The 15,834-nt window shown below is 35.9% G+C and overlaps 1 protein-coding gene across 12 annotated transcripts in view; it reads right to left on the bottom strand.

Annotated features, from left to right (window-relative positions):
• Positions 1 to 15,834, bottom strand: part of FUT8 (fucosyltransferase 8) — a 361,848-nt gene that overhangs the window by 73,681 nt on the left and 272,333 nt on the right. For all 12 annotated transcript variants that reach the window (XM_004370955.2, XM_023726291.1, XM_004370956.2 and 9 more), the window contains one exon: positions 11,606 to 11,843. In XM_004370955.2, coding sequence (XP_004371012.1) covers positions 11,606 to 11,843 — 238 coding nt within the window. The remainder of the gene's footprint in view (positions 1 to 11,605; positions 11,844 to 15,834) is intronic.

Below are 15,834 nucleotides of genomic sequence, written 5' to 3'. Positions count from 1 at the left end.
GTCTCACCCCTTCGGGAACAAGGGAGAATGAAGAGAACAGGATACAAGGAAAAGATTACTCCAAAGGACTAATGGAGGCCTCGACCAGATTGAGTCCAGTACAGCTACACGGTGCCTGGCTACCACCACTGACTGCTCTGACCAGGATAAAAACAGAGGGTACTGGACAGAGCTGGAGAAGTATATAGAACAAAATTCTAACACATAAAAAAAGACCAGATTTACTGGCCTGACAGAGACTGGGGAAACCCCAAGTATATGGCCCCTGGACACCCTTTTAGCTCAGTGGTGAAGTCACTCCCGAGGTTCACAGTTCAGCCAGGGATTGGACAGCCACATAAAACAAAATGGGACTAATGAGGCACAGCAGTCCAGGGACAAGGAGGTGACAGGAAAGCTGGTGATAGGGAACCCGAGGTTGAGAAAGGACAGTGTTGACAGGTCGTGGGGTTGTTAATCATTGTCATAGGGCAATATGTGTACTGTTTAATGAAAAACTATTTTGTTCTGTAAACCTTCATCTAAAGTACAACAACAACAAAAAGAATTATCTATGTGAGATCAAACTGACAACAGCAACTCAAAAGGTTTGATGGGAAGCCTAGGGGACAGTGAGTTGAAGACAATGGTGATGGAATAATTTGGAAAAGCATAGTGAGAATAGCAGCACAACTGGAAGAATGTAATCAATGTCACTGAATTGTACATGTAGAAATTTTTTGAATTGGTGTATCTTTGGCTATGTATATTTACCAAAAAAAAAAAAAAGGTCCTCCAAAGTCAAGAACGGAGAGCACTGACATGTCATGGGGTTGTTAACCAATGTCATAAAACAATATGTGTACTGACTGTTTAATGAGAAACTATTTGTTTCGTAAACCTTCACCTAAAGTACAATTAAAAATAAAATTAAAAAACAAAAACAAAAAAAAATATTATAAACGCACTCGTTGTTAGGTGCCACCGAGTCGGTTCTGACTCATAGCAATCCTGTGTACAACAGAACTGCCTGGTCCTGCGCCATCTCACAATCAGTGTTATGCTTGAGCCCATTGTTGCAGTCACTGTGTGAATCCAGCTCTTTGATGGTCTTCTTCTTTTTCATTGACCTTCTACTTTACCAAGCATTATGTCCTCATTATTTACACTTAAATAAATATTAATTATTTGTGTGGCAGTTGCAAATCTTTAAGAATAAGACTGAACATCAGTCTTTTGAACAAAAATTATAATTGTGCTCATGCAGGACCTGTACATAGATGAAGAGGCAATCATTGGAAAAGAATAAGAGAATAGTGCATGGTTTAAAATTGAAAAAGGTATGTGGCAGGATTGTATCCTTTCACCTTACTTATTCAATCTGTGTGCTGAGCAAAGAATCTGAGAAGCTGGACTATATGAAGAAAGAACATGGCATCAGGATTGGAGGAAGACACTCAATAACAACCTGCACTATGCAGCTGATACAACCTTGCTTGCTGAAAATGAAGACAACTTGAAGAACTTACTGATGAAGGTAGAAGATTATAGGCTTCAGTATGGATTATACCTACATACGGAGAAAAAGAAAATGCTCATAACTGGGCACATAAACATCATCATGATAAACGGTGAAGAAATTGAATGTGTCAAGGATTTCATTCTACTTGAACCAACAATCAATGCCCATGGAAGCAGCTGTGAAGAAATCAAATGACGTATTGCATTGGGCAAGTCTGTGGTAAAAGAGCTCTTTAAAACTAAAAAGCAAAGATGTCACTTTGATAACTGAGGTGTGCCTGACCCAAGACAGGGTATTTTCAACGGCCTCATATGCATGTGAAAGCTGGACAATGAGAAAGGAAGACCAAAGAAGAACTGACACATTAGAATTGTGGTACTGACAAAGAATACTGAATATACCATGGACTGCCAGAAGAATGAACAAATCTGTCTTGGAAGAAGTACAGCCAGAATGCTCCTTAGAAGCGAAGATGGCCAGACTTCATCTTACACACTTTAGATATGTTATCAGGAGGGATCAGTCCCTGGAGAAGGACATTATGCTTGGTAAAGTAGAGGGTCAGCAAAAAATAGGGAGACCCTCAGTGAGATGGACTGACACAGTGGCTGCAACAATGGGCTCAAACACTGTGAGGATGGTGCAGGATCCAGCAACGTTTTGTTCTACAATACATAAGGTTACTAAGAACTGACTCTATAGCACCTAACAATAACAGTAACAATTATAATATTATATCTTTTGGGAAAATCAATTTGACTTATAGTATTATTATTTGCAATTTCTTGCTTCCATTGAATACAACTTCCATTAAGTTTAAAGTCTACTTAATATTAACGATTAAACTTGGATCTATAATTCTGTAATCTGCTTTTGAACTTCCGCTAAAAGCAATGAAAATGCATGGGGAGGAAAAAGGTTTATTATTAGAAATAAATATAGATGTATGTACACAATGTTAATGTTACCTAATGTATAAGCCTCTATAGAGCTTTTTTTTTTTATTGATAGATATCCTTTTGCAGTGGAAAAAAGATACATACAGCTTCACTAAAGGTCATGGACTATATTATTTCCTATTCTATGGAATTAGCCTATAATTTACATAAACCTGAGGAAAAGAGACAAGGAAATTCTAGATTCACATCATACCCAGAGCTCTGGATATGAGACTAATCAAAAGGAATAGGAGGCATTCTTAACCTTCTTTAGCATTTCAACGGTTACCTTATTTGTAGAATTGCTCTAAACTTTAATGTGGTCTAGATGCTTTAAACAAAGTAGACTGTTATCAAAATGCTACTGAAGGATTACATTCTTCCTTTTATATACTTTGATCTTTGAATTGAAAGCCAAATGTGACTAAGCCTCAAAGATGCACAGCACATAGGTGTGCCTGAAGAAAACATAAAAATCCAAACGTTAAAGAAAGAAAAACAAAGTGGTGAATCAGGGGACTACTAGCTCATATTAGAAAAAAGATTGCTTTATGAAAGGATTTCCTTTGGGGATCCCTTACATAGTTCCACTAGAATGCTTAAAACATGGCTTGATTTGTAATAATTCAATTTATACCAAATCTCTAAGGCACACTTGTAACATAAAAGCGTATCAGTATTTACAAAAACACTGATAAATTCCCGAGAGAGTTATCAAGGCTATGTGGCCCAGACATCCCACAGGGAATAAGAGCACCTGGATTCTATTTCTGCCTCTAGCAACCCTGGATAGGTTCTAAATAGACTTTAGGGAATTTTTCAAAAACTTTTCCAATGAAACTGTTTCCACCCCACAGTGACTTTGATGCTAATTATGCATTGCTACTTTCTAAGTCACACCTCTTTTATCTCTGAACTCATTTTGTTAGAGCCCTGTCTAAAAAAGGGTAGAATGTATTATTAAAAAGATTCATTCTTAGCAATAGCCTATATTTCAAAAACAAAATCTACGATCTAATAAAATTGTCTCACACAGCTCACAGAATAATGCTTTGAGATTTAAGCAGGGATCAGGAGAGGTAGGTTTGTTTCTTTCATTGTATCTATTATGTTCTGGCCAAGTCTTGCCAATGTGTAAACAATCCAGAAGACCTGGGTCTTGCTCCTTTCTGGGGTCTCCTTTAAGATAATATAAACAGCTAAAAACGTAAACATAGAATGGTGCTTCTTAAAGCCTTCCACCAAAATGCTTCCAATAGCAGAAGAGGGTAAACGCATACTATTGAGGATGTAACGCCTAACTCAGTGGGCTAAAGTTTGATGTTTTACCGAGATTTTCATTTTATACCATTATATATCCTGTTTGTTTTATTATTTGAAACTGGTTTAACTTACTTCCATCAAATAAGGAGCCCTGGTGGTGCAACAGTTAAGCTCTAGGCTGCTAACCAGAAGGTTGGTGGTTCGAACTCACCTAGTGGCTCTGCAGGAAAAAGACCTGGTGATCTGCTCCCATAAAGATTACAGTCTAGAAAACCCTATCGGGCAGTTTTACTCTGTCACACGGGGTTGCTATGAGTTGGAATTGACTCGATGGCACCTAACAACAACCATCAAATAAAACTGATAGTCCAGGAAAATTTACTATGTTTATCCTGGCTGCTTGTAAACTTCTGACTCACTTTTCCCAGGTTTACTCATAACTCAATTTAAGAAGTATTTGTAGGATAAATGTAGAAATAAACATCTATGATTGTATTTAAGGATGTGGGCTCACTATGGGCAAGGCTGTACTGTGGACAAAGCTTCAGGTCCCTATTCCCATATTTCCTAACTGTACATGAGATACATCTCCTAAGTGGGAAGCTGAAAATAAAGGAGCTGTCACGGTAAAAAGCACTTTGAGGTCTTCTGAGACACACGTATATTCTAAGTTATTATTTTATATTCCTGAAACAAAAAATATTTCTTTCTTTTATGGACCATTAATAGTAAAACAAGTTTTATAGAGGTTGACTCAAAAGTCCTTATGTAGCTACAATGACGCTTATTTAGGTCAGTAATTCTCAAAGGAGTGGGATGTAGGGCAGAAAGACCTGTTATAATCTTGGAGTGAAGATAGCTAGCTTTTCAACTATAGATAGTATCAACTCACTCTCTAAATCATCCCCCTGCACTGCAGTCCCTTCTCCCCAACACAGCTAGTTTTAAAACAACTACAGTGAGTCACTGTTATAGGTGACAGTCTACCTTCTATCTCAGGTGTGTTGGGATAGAAAAAAATATTGAGAACTGCTTGTTGGGCTTAAAGCAACTTGCAGAGAGTTTTTGACTGGTCCAGAATTCTATTATGACTAAAAGATGGGTTTATTAAACATAGAAATATTCTAGTTATTCTCTCCTCTCTGGAACTCTTTCAATTTATTCATTTAACTTTATAATTTTAAAAAGGAAAAAATGTATATGAATAAAGGCCTGAATTTCATTTTAGGGTAAAAGGGTAACTGTCCTGTTGTTGCAGCTTATAATCTAATATTATTGTATATTATTACATATGATATTAAGCTTTAAAATTTGAAAATAAACTGTATGTGAAAATCATCTTAATACCGATACGGCTCTTAATAGTTTTTCCCTTGTGATTACAGCCATATAAAGGTGGATAGGAAGGCAGGCACTGCATATCATGAGCTTTTTTTAGACCTAAACTGAGGTTCAGAAGTTATAATTAATTGCTGAAGCTCAGAAGCTAAAATCAGCAGAACTGGGATCAGGCATAGTCAAACTCACAGTCCAGTAATCTTTCCTCTTTCTCTCATTACCTAAACAGAGAAATCAGAATGTTCTTGTAGCATAAGGGATCTAAAAATACTATATGTACTTATTTACAGTTTCTATTAATCTAATTATCAAAGGCTGAAAACATTACTATAAAAATACTACATAGCAGCACATCTATACCTATCTTAATAGGTATATTATTATATCTATAGATTTTCAACCACATTATTACTTAATATTTATCGATCAGTCTACCTGAGGTTGGTCATGATTAAAAATACAAACTGTTTAGAATATTTATATGATTCCAGTAGATGTCCTAGTTTTGTAAATGTTAATATTAGTTTTACAGGAAAAATTTAAAGTATAATTTAATTTGTGCTCTACTTGCTAAACATTTTCCCTCAAATGTGAGTAAGATATTTGCTTAAAGAGTTTAATGGTCCCTAGATTACACCAAGAGCATTTTGACTTCTTATAACTCTGCCCACTCTGATGTAAAAAACAAAACAAAAAAAGCTTTGACTCTTGAATTAAAACCAGTCAGTTTTAGAAAGGAACAAAACCATATAACTATCCACATAAAAATTGTAAATGACGCATACCTTCAAAATGAAACATTAGCTAGTCTCTCAATATTCAAATTCTACAATGAACTACTTCTAGTTCTGCCAATAACTCTAAGCTCCCTTGCCTCTCTTTTCAAATGTTGTGCTAAATGACATAAAATTCTTCTACCACATCTTTCCCTGGCTGACTCCTACTCTTACTTTCGTTCACAGCTTAAAAACCACTCCCTTCAAAAGAATCCCAGAATTGTCTTCGATATATGCTTCAGAGTATCCTCAACTTACACATATCAAAGCATTATCACAACATATTTTAATTGTTCATTTAGTTGTCTGCTTTTCTCCCTAGAATGCCTTGGCCAGGGCAGGGACTGTGTTTGTCTTCATGTAGTCCAGCACGGGTGCTTGGAGCATAGCAAGTGCTTTTACTGAAATATTTTTATTTTTAAGGCTGCCCCAGTATAAGGATGCTAAAACTCTTTGACTAAAACCTTTTTATAAAATGAGGCATAGAGAGAAGGTAACCATCCAGTTTAGACAAGTATACCAAATGGCGATCTTGCTAAGCATGTACTTAACAGGAACCTCTAGTGCATCAAATTTCATCATATTTACAAACACTATTTTTTGTTTTTTATACATGTTTTTCAGAATGCTTAACTGTGCTCATGACAAACCTGCAGATAGACCAAAAGGTATCCATTCAAATAGAACAAGGGGATACTGCGTGGTTTAAAATCAAGAAAGGTATATGTCAGGGTTGTATTCTTTCACCATACTTAATCTGAGAAGCTGGACTATATGAAGAAGAATGGGGCATCAAGACTGGAGGAAGACTCGTTAACAACCTGTGATATGCAGATGACACAATCTTGCTTGCTTACAGTAAAGAGGATTTGAAGCACTTACTGATTAAGATCAAAGACTACAGCCTTCAGTGTGGAGTACACCTCAACATAAAGAAAACAAAAATACTCACAACTGGACCAATAAGCAACACAATGATAAGCGGAGAAAATACTGGAGGAGGATCAAAGAAGAATTGATGCCTTTGAATTATGGTGTTGGTGAAGACTACTGAATATACCATGGACTGCCAGAAGAATGAACAGATTTGTCTTGGAAGAAGTACAGCCTGAAATGCTCCTTAGAAGCAAAGATGGCAAGACTTCATCTCACATACTTTGGACATGTTATCAAGAGGGATCAGTCCCCGGAGAAAGGACATCATGCTTGGTAAACCAGAGGGTCAGCGAAAAAGAGGAAGACACTCAGTGAGATGGACTGACACAATGGGCTCAAGCTTAACGATTGTGAAGATGGCACAGACCGGGCAGTGTTTCATTCTGTTGTACATAGGGTTGCTATGAGTCGGAACTGGCTTGATGGCACCTGACAACAACAATTTTTTATTATTCATTATTTTCATTTACAAAGGAAGTTTGCCAATTAGATTTATCAAATTAAGTAATTCAGTTCAATTTATTAGATATTTATTATGCTGTGTAAAAAAAGATAATAGAAGGAAAGACAAAACAGCCAAAGTGTTTTAACTGCTAAACGTGAATAAATTTTCAATTTTTAAAAGGAAAAAACAGTGAGAATTGAGTTTGAATTGTTGGGGTTCTCAATCACTGAATCATCTATTCAGGAGTGCTTATGTCAACTGGGAAAGCATTTTAGAAGCTCGCTGCCATACATAGTCTAAAAAAGTCAATATATGTTTAAAAAACTAATCAGTGATTTTGGAAGATACTTCAAATCATTAAATACCCAGGCAAGATTACCATTCTATAATTATCATAAAGAATCTAAGTGGAAGAATCAGGCCTATGATGTGTATTTAGTTCAGGTTTAAGAAACACCTTGTGGTATAGAAAAAGAAATCAACCATTTTATCAGCAACTTTAGAACACACACCTGTTAGGAACAGACATGACATGTGCAGGTGATGGAAAAGATTTTTGTTATTTTTAACTGGAAGCATAATCTTTAATATTTTGCTTCACTTAACCAAAGTACTTATTACAAAGGATATAGTTTCATAGCAAACTTAAAATAATATAGAAGAAAAATAGAACTTAACCTACAACAATTGATGATGTAGCTACAGAAATGATCAGTTGGTGACAGATTTGAACAAGAATCACTAAATTCCACCTGCAGGCACATCATGTCAAGTATGTATGAACAATAATAATTTTATGGCAGTGGTGCCAAGGGAAATATCCCAAGATTCTTTTTACATGTCAGAACAGTAACGTATATAGTTGATTTATGGCTAACTAAAAGATTAATGTCAAAGAGATTATTCGAACTCGTTCTGATTCCTCTAAATCTGGGAATATGTTAATTATTTCTCTAAAATGTACAAATATAGATAATGTATAGTGTATGGATGGCAACCATACTTTTCACAAAGATAAAAATACTCTATGCTCAAACATAAATCTTTTTTTTTTCTTTTGGATACAAGATTAGTATTCAAATTATTTTAGTTGTGATGAGTTCTGCAAGGATACTGAAAATAGTCATTAGTCTAATTAATTACAAGTGTCAAAAAGGCACAGTTCAATTCATTAGCATAAGGAAAAATATATGATTTTATACAATATCTGCAGTGATAAAGGAAATATCTACTTAATTAAAATGGAAATTCTGTGCCACCATGATAAAATGACTTCTTTAATTAGGGACTGTAAATGCCTAAGAAGAAAACAATTGATAACTCCTCAATACTGGAAGTAATGAAGATACCTTCAATATGGAAGGTTTGAGGAACAAGTTACAGGGTAGGGGAAGCAAGAGATACAGAATTATTAAAATTAGTTATTTTATTTAGTTCCTACAAAATTCAGAACAGCATCTATGCCTCTAACCATTATTCTGCTAGGAAGGTGTATGGTATGAGTTTATCAAGAAGGACTTAGACTGGGAGTAGATAGAAATGAATGTGCTAAGTGGAGTTCTGTCACTTATAGGCTGTATGACCCCAAATAAATCACAGCCTTTACTAGGTCTTAGATGTCGCATGAATAAAGGATGGATGATTTCTAGATCCTGTTCAGTTGTAATGTTAAGAAATTCTGAATGTCTGAAATTCAACCCATTTTTAAACTTCATATTCTGTGGTTGCCACTCTAGATTATAAAATGTATACAAAAGGATTTAAAATCAAACTAAATAACTAGTTGTAGCATATAAAAACCAACAAAACCCAAATCCACTGCTGCCAAATCAATTCTGACTCACACTGACCCTATGGGGGGGTCAAACTATATACTAAATTTGATAAATCTAGTGAGGCCAACTTTTCAGTTTCCTACTGACTGACTACCACTCAAAAAGCTGCCTCTCCCTAGAAACAGTGAAACACAGGAACCCTGTCCTTCTCTGGCTATATAATTCCATAATCAAAGAAGCTTAAAACTGAACTAAGTCCATGAAATGAAAAAATTAGCCACAGGGAACCTGGCAGAGTTGCTTTTCCTAATTGACAAATTTAGCATCTTCTTAACCCTGATACCTAATCTGTTAATAAAAACCCAATTGCCATCAAGTTGATTCCAACTCATAGTGGCCCTACAGGACATGACAGAACTGCCTCATAGTGCTTCCAAGGCTGTAATCTTTACAAAGGAGACTATCACATCTGCCTCCCGTGGAGTGGCTAGTGGGTTCAAACCACAGACCTTTCAGTGAGCAACTGAGCGCTTAACCACTATGCCACCAGGGCTCCTGTTAATACCAGCTATAAACTGCTGACCAGATCAGCTGAAGAGGCAACCTCAAAACTAAAGCTCAGCTCAGTTCTAGATTAAGAGGTTCACTTTACAATTTGAAGTGAGTTACCAAAAAAAAAAAAAAAGTAGATAAAGAGAACAGGCTTCTAAATCACCCTAGGGAAGACAAAAATCACATTACACGATAGTACTTTTAATCTGTATATTCCCCTTATACAGCAATTCAAAGCATTTTACAGAAATTATCCAATTAAGTTTCATGACAATTCTGTGAAGAGTCAGGTATTGATTTTTTTCTAAAGGAGGCAAAAAGAAACAAAGGAACTAAAGTTACTTACTTTGCCAATGACACAGCTTCCTATTCCAAATCTAGTGTCTTAACTTGTGAGAAAAGGGACCCAATCACATGAGAAATTATATTAACTGAAATATCTCAGTTTTTTGAAAAAATGTTTGACTTCTCACAAGATGTGAGTGCAAAGACAGTACATTGTCCTTAGATAATGAACTTCCTTAACTCAGTATCTGGCACACTGCAGGCACCACTATATATTTGCTGAATTAATAAAAGCTATTAATAATAGCTAGCAATTACATTAACTCCAAGGAAGAAGACATGGCAATCTGCTTCCATAAAGATTACAGCCAAAAAAAATCCTACGGGGCAGTTCTACTCAGTCACATGGGGTAGCTACGAGTTGTAATCAACTCGATGGCACCCAACAACAAGCAATTACTGTAGCTCATATATCAGGTGCTGTGCTAAGTGTATTCCATATATTATTTAATTTAATCCTACCAACAATTCAATGAGGGAAGTAAATTATTACTCCTTATTTTATTGATGAGGAAACTGAGGCTTGAGTTAAGTAACCTGCCCAAGATTACAAAGTGAGAAAGCCAAGATTTTAACACAGGTAGTCCAATTTAAATCTTTTTTAAAGATCATCAGTGTAGAAAGAGTAATAAACTAGCAGTAAGAAACTTTATATTCTAGTCCCTCTTCCACCACTTCCTTAGAGTGAATGAAAATTTCTTGCTGATCTTTAAATATCTTTATAATTCCTAGCACAGTACTTTACTTATATTGTTGTTGTTGTTAGTTCCCATGGAGTCTATCCCAACTCATTGCGACCCCAGGTGTTACAGAGTAGAACTGCTCTATAGGGTTTTCTTGGCCTTTTCTTCCGCAGTACCGCTGAGTGGGTTCCAACCGCCAACCTTTAGGTTAGTACTCAAGAGCAAATCATTTGCGCCACCTAGAGACGTTCCTTACTCACATTAAGGAGGAAAAAAAAACGCTGCCTTCAAGTTGATCTAACTCATAGTGACCTTATAGGACAGAGTAGAATTGCCCATAGGGTTTCCAAGGCGGTAATTTTTACGGAAGCTGACTGCCACATCTTTCTCCCAAGGAGTGGCTGGTGGGTTCAAACAGTCAACCTTCTGGTTAGCAGCCGAGCACTTAACCACTGCACCACCAGGACTCCTTTTACTCACATTAGTCCTCATCAAATCATTGAATTAAATTAAAAGCACATAAACAAATTAGGCTTCATTGTCCTCATTTGTAAAATGACAATAATGTTACCTGCATAGTCTACCTCAGTGGTTGTCAAAGAATGGTCCCAGGATCTGGGTACTTTCTCAGAAATGCAAATTCTCAGATCTCACCCCAAATCTACTGAAACAAAAACTGACGTTTTAACAAGCCATCTGAGTGATTCTTACGCGTGCTAAAGTTTCAGATCCACTGTTCTACCTTATAGGATAATTGTGAGAATCAAATGAGTTCAATAATGTGAAAGCATCCTAAAAAAATTGACAGGTAGTATTATCATCATCATTATTAAAAGAGTAAATTATGTGCCCTGAAAAAATAAGTGATTTTGCTAAATCTAGATAAAAATGAACATAAAAAATAAAACGTCATAAAATACACTTTAAATACAATACTGTCTTCTAGATTTTATCTGTATAAGATACAGCATTCGTGAATGCAGAGGAAAAGGTGACTACAAATTTGGTAATTTGGTCATGTAGTGATTCTGACATATTGCACAGGCTTCTTACCTGACCAGTGTCCAGTGGAGATGCCAGATCTATCTGTGCATGTCTCACTTACAGGTCTAAACACAGTCTCCCATCCACCAGTAGCATAGCGCCAATTCTGAGATTCCAAGATGAGTGTTCGCTGGGTGCCATATGCAATCATGAAGCAGTAGACCACATGATGGAGTTGACAGCCATAGCCACAGCCTTTATTGATATTACACACTAGCTTCTTGGCTTTGCTGCAGTCCACTGGATTCTGGTAGGTAGGAAGAGAAACTAAGGTGAAGATAAGCTGTAGAGAGAGGTCAACTTCTCTTTACAGGTGACAAGTGTCAAAAATCATGAAATAACTGGGACTGATCCAATATATCTCTTATTAAACAAACAATCTACTTTTAAGGATTGAATTTCAAAGAATCCAGTGAAAATGTTATGTGCATACTTAGGGAGATGGCAGTGAAAAAGAATAGTTACTTTGGAAACTTCACTAAATAAATGTGCAAGTAAGCAGTTACATTTTAAATTGCTCTTTCACTTCTCTAGCACTCAGAATATGTAAGTGTGATCATCTCTGAATTCAAAGTTGCATACATTAAGACCTCTATGGGAGGAGTAAAACAGCTTACTTCAGCAGCATTTCAGCACTCTGAGCTTACCTTTCCTGACGAAACTCAAATTATCTTAAAGGAAAACTACAATTTACCTACTAATTCCTTCTGTCTCTAGAGTTCTACATGTCACAAACAAAATCAACTTTTTCATTATGAAAGTAAAAGCCACTGAGTAAAAGAATATCTGAACTCAATAATTACAAAATATCAGCCACAGAACTTTTTTTTTAAACCAATCTTGATGATAGCTACTGACAATTTTCACAATTGTATGTAGAACATGTTGTATACTGACTACCTCAGGAACATGCTATTCCAATTTTTAATCAAGAGATTCATTTTTCTAATTGTATAAGATGTTATTAAGATAGATAGCAAATGGCTAAAACACTTGGTACTGTCTAATGCTGAGTGCAGTGGGGTTAGCTAACGTGAGAAGTAGTTTTTTTTCCATTTTAAAGTTTCAGTTTTGCTCAAATTCACAGGGGCTCTTGCTAAATATCCCAAGGCATCTTAGTTCCTCAAATACAAATTTGTTTTGCAAGGACTTTTTAGCCTGAGAAGTTTTCCAAGCTGTTTTATCTGCAAGGAAGAGAGAGGATGGATGCCTCTGTGAACAGAATCTTTACTCCCACATAGCAAGAGTCAGGTAACCAGTTCTCAATTTATATGAGCCTTGAATAAAGTAGTCACCAAACCCCAAATCTACAACTATTTTCCAGATATATCATCTGTTCTGTCAAGTAGAAACCTAGAAACAAAAGTTAAGTGAGGCTATAAAATGATTCTGAGGGAAAATGCAACACTGCTACCTTCAGAAAAGGTACTTTTCATCTTCAAATATGTCACAGCAGGCTGTTTGTTTGTTAGTTTAGGTCAAAGTCTAACTGACAACATCAAGAATCTTATGAAAAGTTAGAGTCCTTGTGAATTCCAAGGAAAAAACACAGATAAAAATTCAGTAAGATTTGGTCAGTATTGTTTCCTCAATCAGGTACTAGTGTTGCTGATTATTTTCACTTTAAACTCATGACAAACTCCTAAGGAATAAGCATTCCCATTCCAGTTGCTATAGCCACATCAGTTGCTAAATCCACAGATTTGAGAGGAACACAGGAATGTAAGATCATGTAGGAATGGGACAGGTATATCATTGATTTTCTGTTCAAGATCATACAAAGATCCCGAGAATAAATAATGTTCTCAAGCTGATCCAAAGTTTTATTACTGACTCAGCAGTTGATAAAGCATATAAAGAACACTGACATTTGTCAGATTTTTCATGACTTGTGAGAAATACAGCACTTGACTATAAAATTTTTATGAATTAAAAAGAAAGCATCCTTTATGTACTTTTAATAAACTTTTTCTTTTAGAACAGTGTTTAAATATACAGAATTATTGCAAAGATAGTAAGAGAGTTCCCATATATCCCACACCCAGTTTCTCCTATTATTAACATTTTATTTTTTTTTTTAAAGAAAAAAATGAGGGAACATAATAGCTGAAATGATCAGCCTTCAGTTTGGAAGCTATAGATTTTTTGACTTAAAAGAAAACTCACATCTACATGTAAGAAAAGCACATTTACCATGTGTTCTAAGAGAAAAGTTTAATTAGAATCCAGAGCTTTGAGCACAAGAGATTAAGACCTAAGAGAAGACAGGGCAATTACTGAAATGCGGCTTAACTGAAGAAGCTCAGTGTGCTTCAAATCAAGTTGAAGAGAGAATACATTAATTCCTTCCGTTATGTCATAGGTAACACAGAGACAGGAAAAAAAAAAAAATTGTGCTTGGTTCCAGAAAGAGAAAAGTCTACATATACAAGGTAATCAATGGAGAGCTCCTAGGCAGAGAGTGAGCAATAAAAGAAAATAAATGACTGTTTGGAATGATAACAGTAAACAAAACACTGAAGAACTTCAGAGCCACAGCCCAATTTGGTAACAAAATAACACTAAAAAGTCTGGAAGATTCAAAGGATCTTGTTCATAAAAGATTCAGAAAAAGGCAGAGACAGTGAGAAAGTGAAAAAGTATGTGTGTTCCTAACACAGATTAGGCTCACCAGAATAAATGTCTAGACAAAACAAGCCGGTATTTCTAAGATAAATGGAATTTTTTTTTTTTTTTAAACAAATCAACATCTCTTTGAGACAGACAGGGATTTATTTTGATGGAAAGGAACTTCAGAGAAAACACTTAATCTGAGCTAAGTCTTTGTTATCCACCATTATTTTATAAACAAAGGGTTACAGAGTAGCAATAAATATAAGGATATTTATAGGAGTCTGTAAAATGGAAACAAAGCCATAGTGATAGACAAATACCAAGAGAAAGAGAGAGAGAGAAAGAGATGTGATCTTCAATTTTCTTACCAAATGGCCTTTGTCAATTACCATTGGTTCTACACTCCCCTGTTTATGTCTGCAAAAGGCTTGAAGATGTATCTCATTCATGAGCAAGAAGATAACAGAAGGACCTCCTTGCTAAAGGCAGCTTTACTTTAATCATGCCAATACTTTTAACAGGGTAGGTATTTCTGATGATAAAATCTGTTTTACCTCCAGGATGGTGAATGTACTCTTTTCTGTATTTCTCTACCAGTTATGCAAGAATGCAGCTACACTGTTTTCTTTTATATTGTGTTTCTTATTAATCTCTCCTTTCCTCTCCTTTTTGACATACTCTCCCACTCACCCCTCGCCCTCCCCCCCCACCCACACACTTGAAGGATAAGATACACTCCCAGCAGAACAAGGCTCACTAGCAAGTACTTACTATTTGGGAACAAAAGATGGGGGACTATACACTGAACATGCCCCCAGTAAGTTCCCTGGGGGAAAGTCACACTCATCTTTCCTTCTTCCTGCCTTGAGCATCAATCACTGATCAAATACAGGTGAACTTTTGTTTATCCAAGAAATACTTATTGAGCATTTAATACATCCAAGAAACTCTGGAGATGACATGTCCTTGGATGGCATGAATGGTTTGTGCTCAGCTTCTAACCAAAAGGTTGGTGGTTTGAACCTACTCAGCAGTGCCACAGAAGAAAGTCCTCATGATTTACTCCTGTAAAATTGTAGCCACTGAAAACCCTATGAAGCACAGTTCTACTCTTTAATGTGTGGGGTCACCATGAGTAGAATCAATTCCACAACAACAGGATTTTGGAAGATGACAATCCTATAGATGTAATAGGGTCCCTCTGTATTCTGTCCCTCTTTTCCTGTCTTCCACTATTTTTTACACTATCTGAGGCTTTTCTTCTGACAGTGTAGAAGAATGACCCTGTCTCAACATAACTGAAAGCTGTATTTCACTATCCTATAAATCAACTGGGAACTACACTTGAATCAATATGCTTCTAATCAAGACATTATACTAAGGGAAGCAGTATCTCTTAGAAATAAATGATTACTAATTCAGTAAAGGCACCATCATAATGCTGAATTATTTTCATCTCTCACTTTGGCTAAAATATGAAAACAGTTACTGTTGAACATACTTTGATTTAGGAAGCCAGCTTTACTTCTACTTTGATAAAAAAGAATAATTTTGAATTAATTGTAAACTATAGCTATTATTTATTATATTACTTACGCACTACTAGGATTTAAGATCCCTGGGTG

This window comes from Trichechus manatus, unplaced genomic scaffold, assembly GCF_000243295.1.
Source record: "Trichechus manatus latirostris isolate Lorelei unplaced genomic scaffold, TriManLat1.0 scaffold00010, whole genome shotgun sequence".
Classification (NCBI taxonomy): Eukaryota; Metazoa; Chordata; class Mammalia; order Sirenia; family Trichechidae; genus Trichechus; species Trichechus manatus.
This window is presented reverse-complemented; position numbering and strand designations above follow the sequence as displayed.